General features: G+C 39.2%; 1 protein-coding gene across 1 annotated transcript in view; it reads right to left on the bottom strand.

Annotated features, from left to right (window-relative positions):
- Positions 1 to 1221: 1221 nt before the first annotated feature.
- BRDT (bromodomain testis associated) overlaps positions 1222 to 17473 on the bottom strand; it is a 42003-nt gene continuing 25751 nt past the window's right edge. Inside the window, exons 13-19 of the mRNA XM_073358225.2 lie at positions 16288 to 16480; positions 15467 to 15579; positions 13622 to 13745; positions 8719 to 8783; positions 5059 to 5264; positions 3558 to 3738; positions 1222 to 1287 (exon numbers count right to left, since the gene is read on the bottom strand). Of these exons, the coding sequence (XP_073214326.1) occupies positions 1222 to 1287; positions 3558 to 3738; positions 5059 to 5264; positions 8719 to 8783; positions 13622 to 13745; positions 15467 to 15579; positions 16288 to 16480 (948 nt within the window). The remainder of the gene's footprint in view (positions 1288 to 3557; positions 3739 to 5058; positions 5265 to 8718; positions 8784 to 13621; positions 13746 to 15466; positions 15580 to 16287; positions 16481 to 17473) is intronic.

Below are 17473 nucleotides of genomic sequence, written 5' to 3' on the forward strand. Positions count from 1 at the left end.
TGGCAGAGTAGATATCAGCTCCCTACCTGAGAGTGTGATTTGCTAGAGCAGAGGCAGATAGAGGCTATAAGGAGGCACAAGCAGACAGCTAGAAGGTAGGAAGTTCTAAATTGTAATTGGGATTTTGCAACCCCTTTGATTTATGTACATATTAGCAAGTCCTTTTCCCCTCTAGTTGTACTATTTTAGTATAACTGCAATCATATTCTGATCCTGATTTGGGCTGCTACATATTGGGTACTTTAAAAAAAAAACAACCAGAACAGTATTTTAAAGGTTAAGAGACAGATTGATCAGATGCATACAACCATTTTAGTTCCAATGAATTTCTTTGCATACAAAATATGAATGATTAGGTAAGCACTCTAGCTTGCCTGCTCTTTCAAGCAATCTCTGCTATAAAATACATGAACAAAACAGTTAACATTTTTAACGAAGTAGAGGCAGGTTAAGTGGACAGAATTTGGCAAATGAAAGTGTAAGTCAAGTACAGAAAATGAAAACGTTCCACAAATGGAGTTCTTTAAATACAAATTATTTCCAGATAGTATATATGGTCATTACAAGGTCTTTGCACAGTCCAGTTTTTATTAAATAGCACATTTATGTATTAATTAAAAAAGTGATATCTTCACTATTTAATCAAAATAAAACACTTCTGAAGACAAAGTTGTTATGGTTTGGATAACTTCTCCAAAAGTATTATTTAACACCACATGTAAATGCAGTGTATATAACCAGAAACAGCCAGTGAAAACAAGAAAATAAATCAGCTCTGGGCAGTATATTTTAAAAAAAGCTTCTGGAATGGTTGTGAAAGATAATTGCTTTTAAAAGTTCTAAATTAAAAAACAGGGAGAGATTCCAAAAAAATCTCTACAATGTATTTTGATAAGTAAAATGTATATGCAATCAAACATGACCGTGCTCAACTAGCTAGCAACAAGTAGATTTGACAGATTATAAATGCAAGCAACAAAAATACCCTGTGATGTGTTGTGTGTCAATGCATAATTTTAATATTTAACAGTGCTATGCAAATTAAACATACTACAGCAGTTTACAGCTCTTCAAAGTGGTCTAAACAATATACTGTTGAGATAAATAAATAGCACACATGTATTTAGCACTTGTATCAAGTTTATTGTACCATTGCATTTAGTACAATGTCACTCAGGGACTGTGGCCAGGTTGCAACTTTTTCTAGTGTCCAAAATTCCACTAAAGATTTTCTTCGAAAGTTGCCATTATGTCACTCTGCAGGTTCATGTCAATGGTACCAGTCATCTATGGGAAAATGAATTAACAGGTTTCATAATTGAGTTATCACAGACAAAAGGAATACCATAATAAGTGACAGCACACCTATTGCTGGTTTATAGTGGCATCCACAATGGTAGCACTAGGCACTGTCCAGACTGCATTAAAAGGAACTTAAATTTAAAAAAAATTAAAGTAACATGTCCACTTCCTTTTCTCATCATTGCAGGTGGACTTCAATATGTATCAAAAACATTCTGTTTTTAAAGTTGGCCTAAATCCTGTGGTTGTGACATCAACCACTTCATGGTATCAGGTTGCAAGACTTTTAAAGAATTTGATAGTTGGAAGTGAATTGAAAAGGCAAGCACTTCTGATTAGAAAGACATTTCTGTAACCAATGGTGATGGGAGAGAAAGATAAGATGGTTATTTACCTACTCTAATAGGACTAGAGGGAATTTCTCTTTTTTAAAATTGATCTGCAATACTAACATTAAGTCCAAAACACACATAATAAAGGAGCACAGATGGACAATATACAAGACTTCTTTCTGCTCTGAGATATTCAGAGACCAGAATTCTTGTAACCTTAATTTTGCTGTCTTTTAATATTCTGATCTGATGAGCACTGTAGGTCATATACACACACACACACACACCCCTTGGGTGGTGAGAATGTTTTGTTTTTGTAGGGTTGTTCTGCTGCACAATCATTGATGTTACTATGTCTGCTTTTGTGCGTATGTCCTCGAAGAGTCTGACAGCTGTCAACATTTGAAAGTTTCAGATTAAGGTAGGGTATGAATTTAAAGTGCAATACCTATTCCAGAGTAGTTTACCCTGTGGACACACTAATTTACTTCAGATTAACCTAAACTGGAAAAGCACACTCTTATTCCAGAATTAGAATGTCTACCCAGGAAAATATTCTGGAACAGGTATGGTGGAATACCTATTCCACAATAGCCAATCTGGTAACTCTGGGGGAGCCTAGAGTCGCAGATGCCAAAGCCCTGATCCAAAGTCCATTGTAGTCTATGGGAGTCTTTCCGTCAACTTCTGTGGGCTTTGGAGCAGGCTCTAAAAGACAGGTGATTGTAGTGACATTTACACTTTCTAAAAAAGATTAGGTTACACCAATTTACCCAAAACTTTACTGAAATATCGATGAAATGCCAAATTTAGACAAAAGCATTTTGCAGATTGAGGAGTCCGCTCTGGTTTAGCCAAATTACATTTTTTATATGGAAGAGATTTTTCCAAATCATTGGGTTAAAGACTGAGAAGTAATATATTCTGACAATCAGACTTACATCACGTAAGGAAGATACATGCTCCAGTTTTGAAAGAAACTTGGCAAACAAACTACTTAAATTGTAAATTGATGTTGTGCTTGTGAAGAGTTTCAGATAGATCTGATAACTGTTTATGAAGGACGTTCTTTGGAACAGGAACTTCGCATGGGCAGCAGCAGCAGCATAAGCTTCCCTACATGACTTCCAGGGTGACTCAATGTATTCTGAGTGACCTTCTCCAGGGGAAAGAGCCTTTCAGCCTCCATACCCAGCAGAGGCCAAATTCTAAATGAAACTGACAGAGGTGCCAATTTAGCACTGACAAATATCCTAATCAATCACATTTATTGTTCCATGATAATTTACTCTTAGAAGTTCTCCCTTAAGGGTATCCCAGAGGAAAAGGAATTTGAGTTCTTGGATCAACTACAGTCAGTTTAGTTTAGGATGCAAAAGAACAATAGGTAGAGATTCACGCACTTGTTCTGGGCCCTGTATGACACCATAAAAGCCCCTTAACCAGCTAGGGAAGAATTTCCCACCTTGCATTACCTACACTAGCCCCCTTCATTAATCCTGGGGAAAAGGAGGCAAGCTGGGGGTTGGAAGAGAATCCCCACAGCACACAATACTATGAGGATTTCATGCTGCTGTGGGCAGCAGAGTAACCTATAGGCATCCCTGATATATACCACCAGTTCCTGGAGCAGCCCAAAATTGGAAAGGCACAAAAATGACTTAAGCCACCTTTGATCCTTGCACCTCCCTTTCCCCATTACTCTGTCTTTCTGAGTTGTGCCTCCTGGAGGTGTAGCACGGAATCTTAAGCCTCAGATTTTACTTACTGGGATGGGTCCTCAGCTATTTTAAATCAACATAATTCCATTGTCTTCAAGTGAATCTACAATGATTTATGCCACCTGAGGATCTATTCCACCTTATTTTGTGCTCAACTGAAAGTAAAGCAAAGTTAATAGTTGAAAAAAGTTCCATGACTTACCGCTTCTTTCCGCCTGCGCTCTTGCTCCATTTTTCTAGCCAGGTTACGGTCTTTGAAAAGACCTTTCTGGATATTTTGTTGAATCCATGGTGGTTGTTGCTGTTCGTTGTTTGGCCTCTCTTTTTGTGGCTCTTCGTGGGCTTTCATTCCAGTGGATTCCAGTTCTGCTCCTTCATGGAGCCTTAAAAAGTAAAATAAAATGTCCGATTCTTTTGTTTACTCAGCATTATTTCTGTAGCGTTAACGTGTCAACTGAACAAAAGCATCTGTTAGTAGCTTAATCAGCACTTACCTAGTACACAATACTTTAAATGTGGTCCAACAATATGTATTGCACATGTTCATTAATTATATAAAGCTTTTCCCCAAATATAAGCATTATGTGGCAATATTTCTGTTTTTAAATGGGTAGCAATGGGAAAAGAACCATTGACACTCCCCACCACAAACCTATATGGGGATTGTATATTTCTTCTAGATGAACTAAGTTTTGTGAATAAAGAATATGAAGTGGGGATTTTTTTACCTGCGAGTCAGGTAAGGGAAATGTCAGAAGCCAGTCTAGACTCATGGCTTCTGTCCTGTTCCTCTTTGACTAGCTAATCTGATAGAAGTTTTTTCTATCAAGTGACCCCCTGCTGCCTAAAATAGGGCAAGCCCCCCCAATGACTTATTCCAGTGATGCCTCTCTTCCACTACTGGAAGTGAGGGGCATGGCATGGGGCAGAGAGCAGTCTCATCCAGTCAGTGGCTTGTCATTGGAGGACTTGCAGAGCTGGAGAGAGGCATTTTTGAGAGGCATGGCAGGGAATGAAGAGGGACTGTCAGCCCATGAATTATAGAGGCTTGCCAACAGCACTGTCAGCTCTGACAGTTGTCTAGATTTGACAGTGCACTGCCTTCCTGTTAAGATGGATGCAATGCACTGGTGCAGATTCAGTGGAGAGGCAAGGCCAAACCCCTACACATTTTAGGAATAGAATTTTGTTATAACTCTGCCACAGGTGATTCTGTTACAGCAGTGTTAAGTGCAAAAATGCACTTATCTTGAATTTAAAGCAGATTAGCTAGTCTTTATTAACTCCATGTATGGATCTTCATATTTCAGAATAAAAACACATCCTCAGAGTGCTACTCAGAAATAGCTATTCCAGAATATCTCCCAATATAGATGAATCCTAAATTGCTTATGACTGATTCTTTTATGGCTACTGGTACAGTTGCTCATTACACATCCTTAAATAATTGTATTATCAGCTGATCAAACAGACTGATGAGTCACACTCTCATGGACAAGCCAACATTGCATATTTCAAAGGAGTCATGTGGTACTTTATGAATAAACCAGTAAGGAATCAGTTTAAGTATATTTTTAAATATAAATTAATTTAATAAATTCCATACAGCCATCCAAGAATCCAGTTGACAGGTAGTTGATATAAATAAAAGTAGACATGCGAAATTGGGTCATTTTTCCACTCAACTATAAGGAATTACAAACCTCTCTTTTTCTTGAGAGGGGGTTTTCCCTTTCCTCTTGGCTTGTTCCAGTTGTCTCCTTAACTCTTGTGCTCGTTCAGTTTCTTCCTTTTCTAGTGCTGCTTTCCTGAACTGTTTGAAGTTCTCCGGAGATGCCTTTATGGGAACTGGAAGTGCCATATTTTTACATAAACTTATCCAAGAGTCTGCATTCTTGATTCTGATGTCCTGCAATTTAAGAAGTGATTGTAATTCACATAATAGTTTGTGGTATTAAACTGCATTTTTTTGTAAATAAGTCACTTAGTTCTTACTATACTCACAAATCACTTCGTTTTCACTGGACATACTTTCACTCATAAGATACAAACACATGATAACCCTTTCAGTGCAGTTTTCCAGTAGGAATGTTTTATTAGATATAAGCTTTCAAAAATTTTGTTGTAGATATTTTAAGTGTACTTTCTCAAATAATGCCACTCTATAGAAAAATGGATCAGCAGCAATAGACATATCTGTTAAATATCTTCCCCAGATCCTCACTATTAGGACATATGCATCAGATTTTTTTAGACCCCCAGAAAAGATGCATTCAGGACTGCTTCACTCTCTTGCTCTCACTCTCTCTCTCACACACAGTACATTGTGTGTCCTCCTGCATAACTCCCATCTCAGTTCTATGGAAGCTCCTATGAGGCCTGCAGTTATATATATATATATAAAGGGGAAATAGTTGGATGCATGTGGATCAGAGTGAGATACCCTAGTTCTTTGTAGGGGGATTTCCTTTGTAAAGTCAATACACAATATTGGGTTAATAAACAATACTCCGAGAAGTTTTCATGAAAATCTGTTATTTTCTTTGACTTATTACATATCTGCCCTGGGATCTGAATCCAAATATTAATAGTTTAAGAAAATGTAAGCTGCTGGAACAATGGAAATTTATTAAGGTCTAGTCCACAGACTCTACACTACCACGCTACATCAGCACAGTTGCACTGATGCAGCTGTGCTGCTGTAGCATGTCTGGTGAAGACATGCTATGCTGACGAGGGAGCGCTATCCCATTGGCATAATTACTCCACCTCAGTGATAGGTGGAAGCTATGTCACTGGGAGAACGTCTCCCGCCAACATAGTGCGGTGTAGACACTGCTTTAAGTAGATGCAACTTATGTCGCTTAGGGGTGGCTTTTTCTCACCCCTGAGCAACGCAAGTTACATCAACTTAAGCAGTAGCATAGACAAGCCCTATATTAATACTTAAGAGCTGAGCGTGTTGACAGGAATTCTAGAAGCATTTCAATTTACCAGGCTTACACACAACTCTACAGCATCTAGGGGCCATGAGGCCCACAGCTTATGGGGGCAACTAAAACTGGCACTTCTATAAACATCATCAAGTGTCAACTTTTCCTGCAGCAGCAAGTTAGCAGGAACTGGAAGATCCCCTCTCCCTGCCATTTTCTAAAAGTAAGCCAGTGCAGTTCAGGCATACCAAGAAGAACCTTCTTGTGAACCCCTCCCAAAATCCTCAAGCTGGTCCCATGCATAGTGGTGGGATCATGATCAGTTTTATTTTTTTTCAGTGGTGTAGAAGTGTGACAGATTCTTTCCTAGTCTCACATGTAAGTTTGAACTCCAGCACTACTCTTAGAGGCATTTACTCAAGTATTGTTATGACTTGGGTATTGTGTAATATGGAGGAGAGGTATGCTAGTATTAAAAAAACCTACACCCTGAAAAGAGTCAAACCACATTAGTTAACATAGTACAGGTGCGCACATTTTGAATTTTGAGTCCTTTGTTTTGGTATGTTAACTTTTTTATGATGTGAAATCAGAAATATAGGGCTGGAGAGGCCCACAAGAAGTCATCTAGTCCCCCCTCGCCCCCACATTGAGGCAGGGTTAAGTATACCTAGACCATCCTTGAATGGTATTTGTCTAAGCTGTTCTTAGACATCTCCAGTCACTGTGATTCCATAACTTCCCTAGGTAACGTGTTCCAGTGTTTAACTATCCCTTATAGTTATTTCCTAATTTCCAACTTAAATCTCCCTTGGTGTAAACTTGATTACTATTTCTCTTACCCTTGGTGGATATGGAGAACAAAATTGGTCACCAACCTCTTTATAACAACTCTTAATGTATATGAAGACTTATATCCCCCCCTCAGCTTTCTCTTCTCTAAATATGTCCAATTCTTTTAAATTTTCTTCATAGTTCACATTTCCTAAACCTCTTATTTTTGTTGCTATCCTCTGGTGTATGTGTGTGTCTGTCTCTCTCTCTCCCCCAGAATTTGTCCACACCTAAAGTGTGGTGTCCAAAATTGGCCAGCGTACTCCATCTGAGGCCTCACCAATGCCAAATAGAATGGAACAATTACCTTCTTATCAGACTCTTGTTAAATACTCCCCTAAAAATGACATTTGCTTTATTTACAACAGCATTACACTGTTGACTTGTACTCAATGTGTGATCCACTATAACCCCCAGATCCTTTTCTGCAGTCCTGCTGCCTAGCCACTTATTTCCCATTATATATTTGGGCATTTGCACTATTCTTTGCTGAATTTAGTATTATTGACTTCAGACTAGTTATCTATCTAGATGATTTAGAATTCTAATCCTCTCCTCCAAAGTGCTTGCAACATCTCCCAGCTTCATGTCATCTGAAAATTTTGTGGAGCATACTTGCTTCCATTGTCCAAGTCATTAATGAAAATATTTACTAGTATCTGACCCATAACAGACCACCACTTGTACATTCTCCCATTTTGAAAGCAGTCCATTAATAACTACTCTGAGTGCAGTCTTTCAACCAGTTGTGCACCACTTTATAGTAATTTCATCTAGACTATATTTCTTTAGATTGCTTATGAGAACATCAGGTGGGACTGTGGTAACAGCCTTACTAGAGTCCAAATAGATCATATCTACTTCTTCTCGCCTACCCCACTAGGCCAGTTACCCTGTCAAAGAAGGAAATTAGATGGCTTTGACATGATTTATTCTTGACAAATCTCTTTTTGATAGTTACTCATCACCCAGTTATGCTCTAGGTTTGAATAAATTGTTTAATTGTTGCAGTATCTTTCTGGATATTGCAATTAGGATGACTGGTGTCTAATTCCCCAGGTCCTCCTTTTCCACCTTTTTGAAGTTAGGTACGGTTTGTCCTTCTCCAGTTCTCTGGGACCTCCCCTGTCCTCCATGAGTTCTCAGATAATTGTAACAGTTCTGAGACCGCTTTGGCTAGTTTCTTGAGTACTCGAGTCTAGGGTGAATTTCATCCAACCCTGCTGACTTGAATACATCTAAATATGTTTTCCCCCCCCTATTTAGGCCTGAGAGCCCTCCACTTTGTTGTGAATATTAATTGTGTTGAGCATCTGGTCACAGTAGAGCATGACATAAAACAGCATAAACCAATAGAAAAAAAAATGGTCACATAGGACATGGAATAGAAATATGTGCTTGAATCTTTGGCAGATGGATTTCAATAGCTCCCAAGATCTGTGAGACAATGAACGCATAAGCCATAGAAGTCACTTGAGAAGATCCTGAGATAAGGTGCTACTGCTTTATAATAAACTTTAAAGATCTTCAAATAAGATATGCAAAAATGGTTTCCTCGAGTCTTAAGAGGGACATCCAAAAAGACAATATTCCTACCTTTTTAGGAAGAATTTGAAGTGTAGGATCTAGTGTGTTTTTATCATCAGTGCTGTCAGAATGACCTGTTGGAACAATAGAATGAGCTTTATGAATCATGTTGACCATCCGGAAGATGCTTCTATTTCTGGAATGGAAGCCCACTGAAAAAGTCCTTTACAAGTTGGTCTCTGCTTTTATCGTTGTGGCAGAGGAGCTCCTGAATTCATCAGTCCCAACTAAGACAGAAAAAGATGCCTAAAGTGCTTTCACTTTCCTGAGTTAGAAGTTTAAATGTTTGAATAGATATGTAGGTTTTGTTCCACCTTTCATTTTGTGAAGGCTCTCTCTAGAGCTCCTACTTACCCTGTAGAAAGTTAATGTAGGCAGGACAAGAAACCTTCTTAGAAACTGCAGTGCTTTCTATTTCTAGTTACTTGACTGGTGGGGGGAAGAATCTCTACATATTACTCATCTCCTTTCCCCTCCCCCTCCAACAGAGATTGACTACCCCTTCTGTGATGTTCCTGGCTTCCCCTAGAGAGGGAGGAGTCAGTTACTTAGTAACCTCACATTCCTCATAAAAGCATTTGTCCTGCCAGTTTCCACCTTTTTAAACAAGTAGGTCAGCCAGTAAGGTCTTCTAGTCATGTAAATCCATTTCTACTTCCAGTAGCTCCAGGGTACAGAATGTTTAAGAAATAAGGTATGTGCTCCGAGTGATTATCTTATTTGTTACACTGATAGATAATTCATTCTGAAAGGCAAACTATAAATTCCATTTCAATAGCATTCATTTCAACACATATAAATGAAATTTCCTCTGTACTGTATGTACTGCAAAAGAAAAACCGCAAAGTGTCATGTGTTTTTGCATTGCGCACTTAGAGTAATATTAGAAATACCTTGACAAGTATGTGGAATTGCAGATGACTAAATCTTCCATTATTTCAGGCAAAACATACTCAATAGGAAGAATTACCACACAGTTACAGAAGTGTTATGCTGCTTTTACCATGGATATCACTGCTTTTTAGTGCTCAGAAGGGATTTCTATACCTAGATTGTTAAGTGCTTTAGGAATGGAAGCTAAAACTTTGTTTTTGACAAAGGAACTGCTTTAGACCTTGATATAGCACAAGACAGGTTTAATACTCTTGCACCTTTTTGTGACAAAACTCACCTTCATCTGCTCTGGGTAACTAAACTAGGTTTCAGTAATTCTATGTAGAATTATTCTTACTCAATGTGTAGCAGATTTGATAGCTACAAGATAAAATATTATGTAAGCAGTTACATAAGCATCCCAGACTCACAAACATGTAGAAAACATTAAGACATTAAAGTGCCTTCTGTGAAAATTTAAACTCTGGTCTTCAAATGAGATTTTTCCAAAAGCAACCTTTACAAGAATCAAACATCCCAAGTAGTCTTTAAAAAAAAAAAAAAAAAAAAAAAAGTCAGAAAATGAGCATATTACTCAACTTCAAATGAGCAAGAGTTTTGGCTAGGCAAATAAAATAGGATGCTAAGTCAAGGCAGCCCTGTTGATAGGGGTCTGAGCCCCGGTATGTATCTCTGATGACCCTTGTAAATTTCTGGACCAGTTTGAACTCAAACCTGTCTGGGTAGCTTCTATGAGAACTGGAGAAAGGTCATAATCTTCATGCTTCTCCAGCATGTAGATTTACTTGGCTTTGAAGTGAACCTCCAGTTCCCCTGAATCCAATTATGTCCTTCATCACCCTGCTTTTCACCTTGCCCCCACACAAGCAGCTGGAATTGTCAAGGTGATGGGAAGCCTGGAGCATAATCTTCAGCACAAGAGGCTCTGCTGTGAAGGCCAGCACTTCATGCACAAGGAGCATTTACTCTTGGGCAGGAGAGGATTTTCTCAAAGCACACACAGAGGGCTTCGTGGAAGTCTTTCAGAAACCTGCTAGTGACCTGACTAGGTACCAAGAATTCATCTTCATCTCCACTTCAAGAGAATGAATGCAAGACTGTGAAACTCAGGCCTTCCAACAAAGCTGCCTGCCCGCAGTCAGGGACTGCAAATTGAGCTGCTGGCTCCCTGGCATTTCCTGCCTTGGCAGCAGAGGGGCTAAATCTCATTACTAATGAGCTTCATGAGTCCCAGGCTGTGAGTGCATTGAGGAGCCAGTACTTTGAGCTCACAGTGGCATGGGATGCTTCTGTAATGAGGCAGCTCCACTAGGACTTAGTACAGGACAGCCAAGTTGGCAAGAACAAGGGTGGTGCTAATACACAGTTGTGGAGCTCAGGAAAGCTATTTTCAGTATTTCTAGGAAACAGATGACCATAGAAGAATGCCTAATTAGATTTGCTTTTCTGCAAGATCTCTTGACAAGTGGTTCAGACAAGCATGCAATTCTTTTAACCAAGTTTTATCATAGAAAGTTAGGGTTGGAAGGGACCTCAGGAGGTCATCTTGTCCAACCCCCTGCTTAAAGCAGGACTAATCCCCAATTTTTGCCCCAGATCCCTAAATGGCCCTGTCAAGGATTGAACTCATAACCTGGGGCTTAGCAGGCCAATGCTCAAACCACTGAGCTATCCCTCTCCCCAACCAAGTTTTAGGTCAAATGATATCAGTAAAGATGTACATAGTAGTTCTTAGCTCTTATATAGCATCTTTCATCTGAGGATTAAGCAGCACAAAAGCTTACTGAGTAAAGTTTAAGTTCCTTTTATTATTCAAGGAAAACATTTCCCCCCAGAGTTTTAATAATGGAAAATAAATGTAATAATCTTAGTAGGAAACTCAGGTTGGGTGACTGGGAAATAGCTCCCATGCTGGTTACTCCTGCAATAGCAGGTCTGGTGCTGATGAATGAGCATTGAGCAGAGCTCTGCTCATTCATCATCTCATTTATTTTTTAAAAAACTTAAAAAAAATACATAAGCAAACTAGTGCTCGCACCGCTGTGGCTCAAAGGCTAAGCAACTCTTAATACGTCCTTGGGCAAACCTCCCAATCTTGAGATTCTTCCTGCAGCAGCCTTCTTATGTACAAGAACTCTAGCTTTATTGCCCCCGTGTTAGGGCCAGGAATAGAGCATGCCAACTCTGGTGATCTCAACAGTGAAGATGAGAGGAACCATCCCACAGCCCCTCCACTTGGCCAAGTGGAAACTGTAGGAGTGGTGAGTAAAAAGGTGCTGAAGGATTGAAGAGGACAGAACTAAGAGGGATAGAGAAGTAAGGATAAGGGGAAGATAGGCAATGAGGAAGGAAAAGATTGAAAGAAAAAAGGAAGAGCAATCCATTCAGACAAAGAAAAGATGGGAACAGGAATGGAAGGAGAGAATGAAAGACCTGTGTTTTCAAATAATATAGGTTGCTATAGCTGTACCTGTCATTTTGAAACACATTAAAGCAAGGTCCTTGCCTTGAAATTTACAGTTGAACAGTATGTGGGAAATAATTCAAAAGCAAAAAGGCATACACTCATTGTCATTGAGGATTGTGCACTGAATTATAATTCATGTAAAACCGATACCAGGTGCTGTAAAGTGGTAGGTGCTTTTTAGCATATATAAAAGTACATTACTGGTACTAAATAAGTGTTGCAATACAGAAGAGCAGGGTTAAGACTGCAATGTGAAAGCATTGTTTTGGTATAATTAAGTTAGTTAACCCTAAATTTCTAACACTATTCATTGACAATCTTCACTGCTAATTGTTAAGAGTTTGGAAATAAGTATGCTTTTCAGTTTCCATGAAGTTTTGTTTGAAATTTGTTTTATTTATGTTCAAATTAATGGGGACAGGGGGAGGAGGAGGAAGAGGAAGATAAGTTGGTCTTCACTGCATTATTAGTTTGGGGCACAACTCAGGTGATACCCTAACTCAGCTCTTGTTCACAGAAAAATTTCTAGCCTAGGGTAACTAGGGCTTTGAGTTTCTTTGAGTTTGAAGAAGCTAGCTCATCAAAGGAGGTGGGTTGGAGCTCAAAGTATTCTGAAGCTCAAGCTACTATTGCATTGGGGACTCAGTGTGAGAACTGTTAAGTCATCCCCAGCAGAAATGACTGATCTCCAGCTCAGTACCTATTTAAAAGTCTGAAGTAAGTAAAAACTTTACGTTCTAGGGACAGGTTATTCCCAGACCTCTTTACCTCCTTCAACCCTACTGCACTAATTGCTCAGTGGTTTATGGGCTACTTTTAATATATTGCCCAGGAAATATGAAGCCATCAGATCATCGTTTTTAGCAGAATCCCCTACTCAGGACTGTATTGAAGAACTTTAGAAGGGAATGAAACGCTGCAGTAGACACACTGATACCTGTAGCCCCTGCTCTCACAATAGTGATGCAAGACTGAAGCAGTATTTTATCAATTTGTTTCTACAGTAGGGAAAATTCTTTATCATCTGTTTATTTTGACAGATCTCTGCTACCCCCAAAAGCCATATGATAAAGATTAAGCCGCCTGGAGACATTCTAGGGAGTGTCAGTAGAGAATCCTTTTAAAGTTCAGCAAAAAGTTTTACTGTTACGTAACAGGGCATCAGTGGAGTGAATTTTTATCTAACTATTCTGAGCTTTCTAAATTAAGCGATTTGTCCCCGCTACTAAACTGCAGGGAAAGTTAAGCCTTTTCAAATGTAAAGTCATTGGCTTTATATAGTCTTGGTATCAGATACAACCAGAATGAGAACTGGATATCCATTTTTACTTAGCTTTATGTAAATTGTTAAGTGAATCAAACAACAAAGTGTACCCGGAAAAATAGTCACACTAATGTTTGCATGCAGTACTATTTAGATATTAACTAGTGAACAAATACTACATTCAGTATTACTTTATTTTGACCAATATAATCTGAAAGTTCACATATACATTTATTTCAAGTGTATGCCCCTGATCTCAGTTACATTTCTAATAAGACCATACATACTTTGTTCTTGATTTATGGATTTTGAGCCAGCAACTCCACCAGAAACACTGTTTTGAAGAATATTTAATTTTCCAGGTTCTTTGCCATCAGTAACTGGAATGTCCTGGAGAGATGAATTGGATGCCTAGGAGAAAATTAAGACAGTCTTCAAAATGTACTCTGATCAGTTAATATGTGCAATGTTCTATAGTATTTATCTAACAGAAAAAGGGAATTTCAGCAGTGGGTTATTTCAGTCTATACAGGCTGGACCTGCAAGGACGAAGTAGATTTAATCCATACTGTAGTCAACTAAAGTAAATTCTACGTAAGCAGGCACTTTGACTTAGTAGCAAGTACTGCTGAAAGAAAATCAAGTGGGGGACAATATGACCGTGGTCCAGATTCCCTCCTCCTGTTCCAGGAAGTTTGCACCACCTGAGTGGCGCTAAGTGGCAGAATCAAGCCTTAGCTGGCCAGCTGAGAATTCCCTCAGCATAGGGGAGTTCAGCTTGTGCAAAGTGTTTTACTGGCTCCTAAAACTGCCACCCCATGCCAGAGTAAGGGGCAGGGTGGAGCACACCTGCACTACCTTCATTCTCAGCCGAGTATGTTCCTGTAGAGGTTAAACTGGCATAAGATAAAGCAGCCCCTATGTTGGGCTGGGGCTTTCACAAATGCATCATGAGAATTAGAGAAGGTGTTACTGGCCCTCTACCACCAGGCTCAGTGCAGAAGAGGAAGAAAGCCTATCTTTGTGTAATGGAGACTCTGGGCTGGAGAGTCTAAGAACAAAATAGCACCACCGAAGAGGGACAATATATTTAGCTGTGATGCTGGGAGTTCCTTTCCTAGACCTGAAGAAGCGCTCTCTGTGGCTTGAAAGCTTGTCTTGCTCACCAACAGAAGTTGGTCCAATAAAAGATATTACCTCACCCACTTTGTGTGTCTAATATGCAGGGACCGACATGGCTAAAGCTATATTCTGTAGCATGGAAGAGGTGCATTTTAAGTCTTTGCACTGGAGAAACTTCAGAAAGTAAAAGCTATTGAAAGCTTGGGTGAATCAACTGTACCTAGACCTGTTTGGAAGCATGTTCACCTAACTATCTTCCTAGACAAGTTGGGAGAGGTTAAGCTGTGACATCAAGTCCAACTCAAAGGGAACTATAGAATTCAGCATGACAGTTGAGGGCCCCCATCCAGAGACTCCTCAAGGGTGGATTATTCACGTCCCAGGTTTTATTTATTAAATCATTCTTCCCTCAAAGCTCAAGGAATTCTCCATATTTATCTTTTAATCAAAAGATAAAATCATGTGGAGAGGGGGGAAAAAAGCCAGGCCTCACCTCATACCATCGTCACTGTACCATACAGCTGACAAGAGTTTAGTATATTTCCAGAGACGGAAGCAAAAAAGAAGAACTAATGAAGATGCTGTGATTATATTACAAGGTAATCTTTGCTTTCTGAAAGTCAGAGTGATCCTGGCAGCTTTATACTTTCAGCAACTATGTTAGAGGATATGCATTAAAGAAAGACAGTTAAGCTAGTGATTCCTTCAGCTACAAAGCTTTTCCTTTCATATTTTGGCATAGAAAGCACAATCCAATTCCTATTAAAGGCAATTAAGTCACTATTTGATTAATGGGAATTAGATTAGCATTTCAGTGGTTCTGTATGGGTCTAATCAAACTCAGCCAACATTTCCAGGAAAACAGAAAACCTTACTCCACTGTTGTATGAATACAAGCCTGAAGTGTTGCAATACTAGGTCTACTTATTTTAAAGGACAAAAGGTTTGTTATATGAAGATACTTGAGAAATCTATTTGTAGATAAATCAGCATAAATAATGACAATTCACCTCTGTGGCAATGTGAGTAGGCTGGCTGACAAAAGGCTGGCATGTCTTTGGAATATTTTGAGGCCTTTGCTGTAGGGGTGTGGAGTGCAGTGGAGATATAACTGTGATTATACCTGAGTGGAGGGGGGAAAAATGGAAATTAAATGTGCAACTTCCCGTAATATACAGAGTCAACAAATCTGTAACCTATACTCAAAATTAGCTCAACAATATTTTAAGACACAGAATAGCCAAGTGTACATTCCAGCTAGATACCTTTTGGGACAGTCATCTATTTTTACTTAGCTTCCCAGCTGGATAATCAGCTAGCAACTCATTTAGATTTATACCAGAACTGAGGAAGGATGATTTGGGGGGGGGGGGGGCATGTCATTAAATATTTGCAAGATAGCTTTAAGGTAAGAGATTGGATATTCTTTCCTTTAAACCCAGCTTTACCAATGCAGGATTATGTCCTTTTATCTCAATCTTGAGTCACTTTTTATAGTCACATTACTCTTTTCTATTTTGCTGTTTGACAGTAGTAAAATGACACTTACAAAAACCACTGTATCTGAAGTGTTGGTAGACTGCATTTCTGCAACCAGGATTCTGCTAAGTGTTGCTTGACCTCCATGACATAGAACAAAGGTGCTCAACACTACACATGGAAGCTATTGCAGGGTCTCTAACCTAACACTTCCCCCATCCTACCTCCCAGCAAACTCCAACAAACAAAACAGGAATTTTCTAGACAAGACCAATACCAATTTTCTTCTCCTGCTATAATGACAGTCTCATGTCAATAATAGCCATTTCATTTTCTGGTGTAAAGATTTTACCTGAAGGAGACAGCATGCTTTGTTCAGGTAGTTTAAGTGGACTACGTTGCAAAAGCTGAGGCCACTGTAGTATTTTAAGAGAAGGCTGTGTTTCTGATGATCTTTGATTTTGCAAGCTACTAGTAAAAGAAAATGAGGTCTGCACTTCAGGAATAGCATTGCAGGATGTCTTTTGTAAAGACAGTGGTATTTGCTGCAGGAAGATTTAAATGTAATTAATTTTTGATATTTACCTTGCATTTGATAAAGTTAACCCTTTATACCTCTTCAAGTTTTCCCGTTTCCACCTGGGCATTTGAAAGTGATCTACTTCTCTTAAAAATACAATACAAATAATATCTGATGTCACTGGTGCCTATAGTATTTGTTAGGAATTCTATAGGTTGACAGCAGAAAAATGTACCCATTTAAATTAACAATGATGCACAATTTAAACGGAAGAAGTGGCATTAACTCCTGCTGTCTGGTAGATACTTTGGTAAATACACTATATTCTGACTCAGATACCAAGTATACGACAGAGAAAGTTGTAGAGATAAAGACAAATTACATTTAAGACCCAGCCTGGTGGCATAGGAGTAGCATTCTGTAAGTCTTAGTTTTACCAGGGAGAGACCGAGATATATCAGTAGCATGGCTCTCACTGTGGAGACACGTGAGCACCTGTCTTGCAAAGGCTACTCACACTGAATGAAGCTAAGCATATACTTAAGTCTTTGCAGGATCAGAGTCTGAGTGAAAGGTATATTCTAAGAGGAGGTCTTGCATCTATAATGGAGGGTGAATAAACAGCAGTTGAATAAAGGCGTCCAGTTAAGTTTGCCACCTGATTTTCCTATGTGGTTAAGTGCTCTGCTCTGAAAGGAAGAGCAGTATATTTGAAGCACAGGAGCGGTACTCAAACTCTTCCAGAAAGGGCGGGGGGGGGGGGGAGGATTGAGTCCAGTGAGGGCAAACTGATGTGGAAGTTTTCTTGTAAACGTACTTTGAAAAACTAGCTGCCGCCTCTCCTCCCATTTGGGATCAGAGTACATTGTGAAGGATGGGCATGGGCAATGGGAGGGTCATGGCCAAGCAGGTGCACTGGTATATAAGATGGGTATTCACCCAGGAGTGGAGTAGGTAGTTTGTTTATTTATTGGAAAAAGAGAGCTAAAGAGTTTTATGTATTTAGTTTCATGTTAGG

Source organism: Lepidochelys kempii, chromosome 8 (genome assembly GCF_965140285.1).
Source record: "Lepidochelys kempii isolate rLepKem1 chromosome 8, rLepKem1.hap1, whole genome shotgun sequence".
Taxonomy (NCBI): Eukaryota; Metazoa; Chordata; order Testudines; family Cheloniidae; genus Lepidochelys; species Lepidochelys kempii.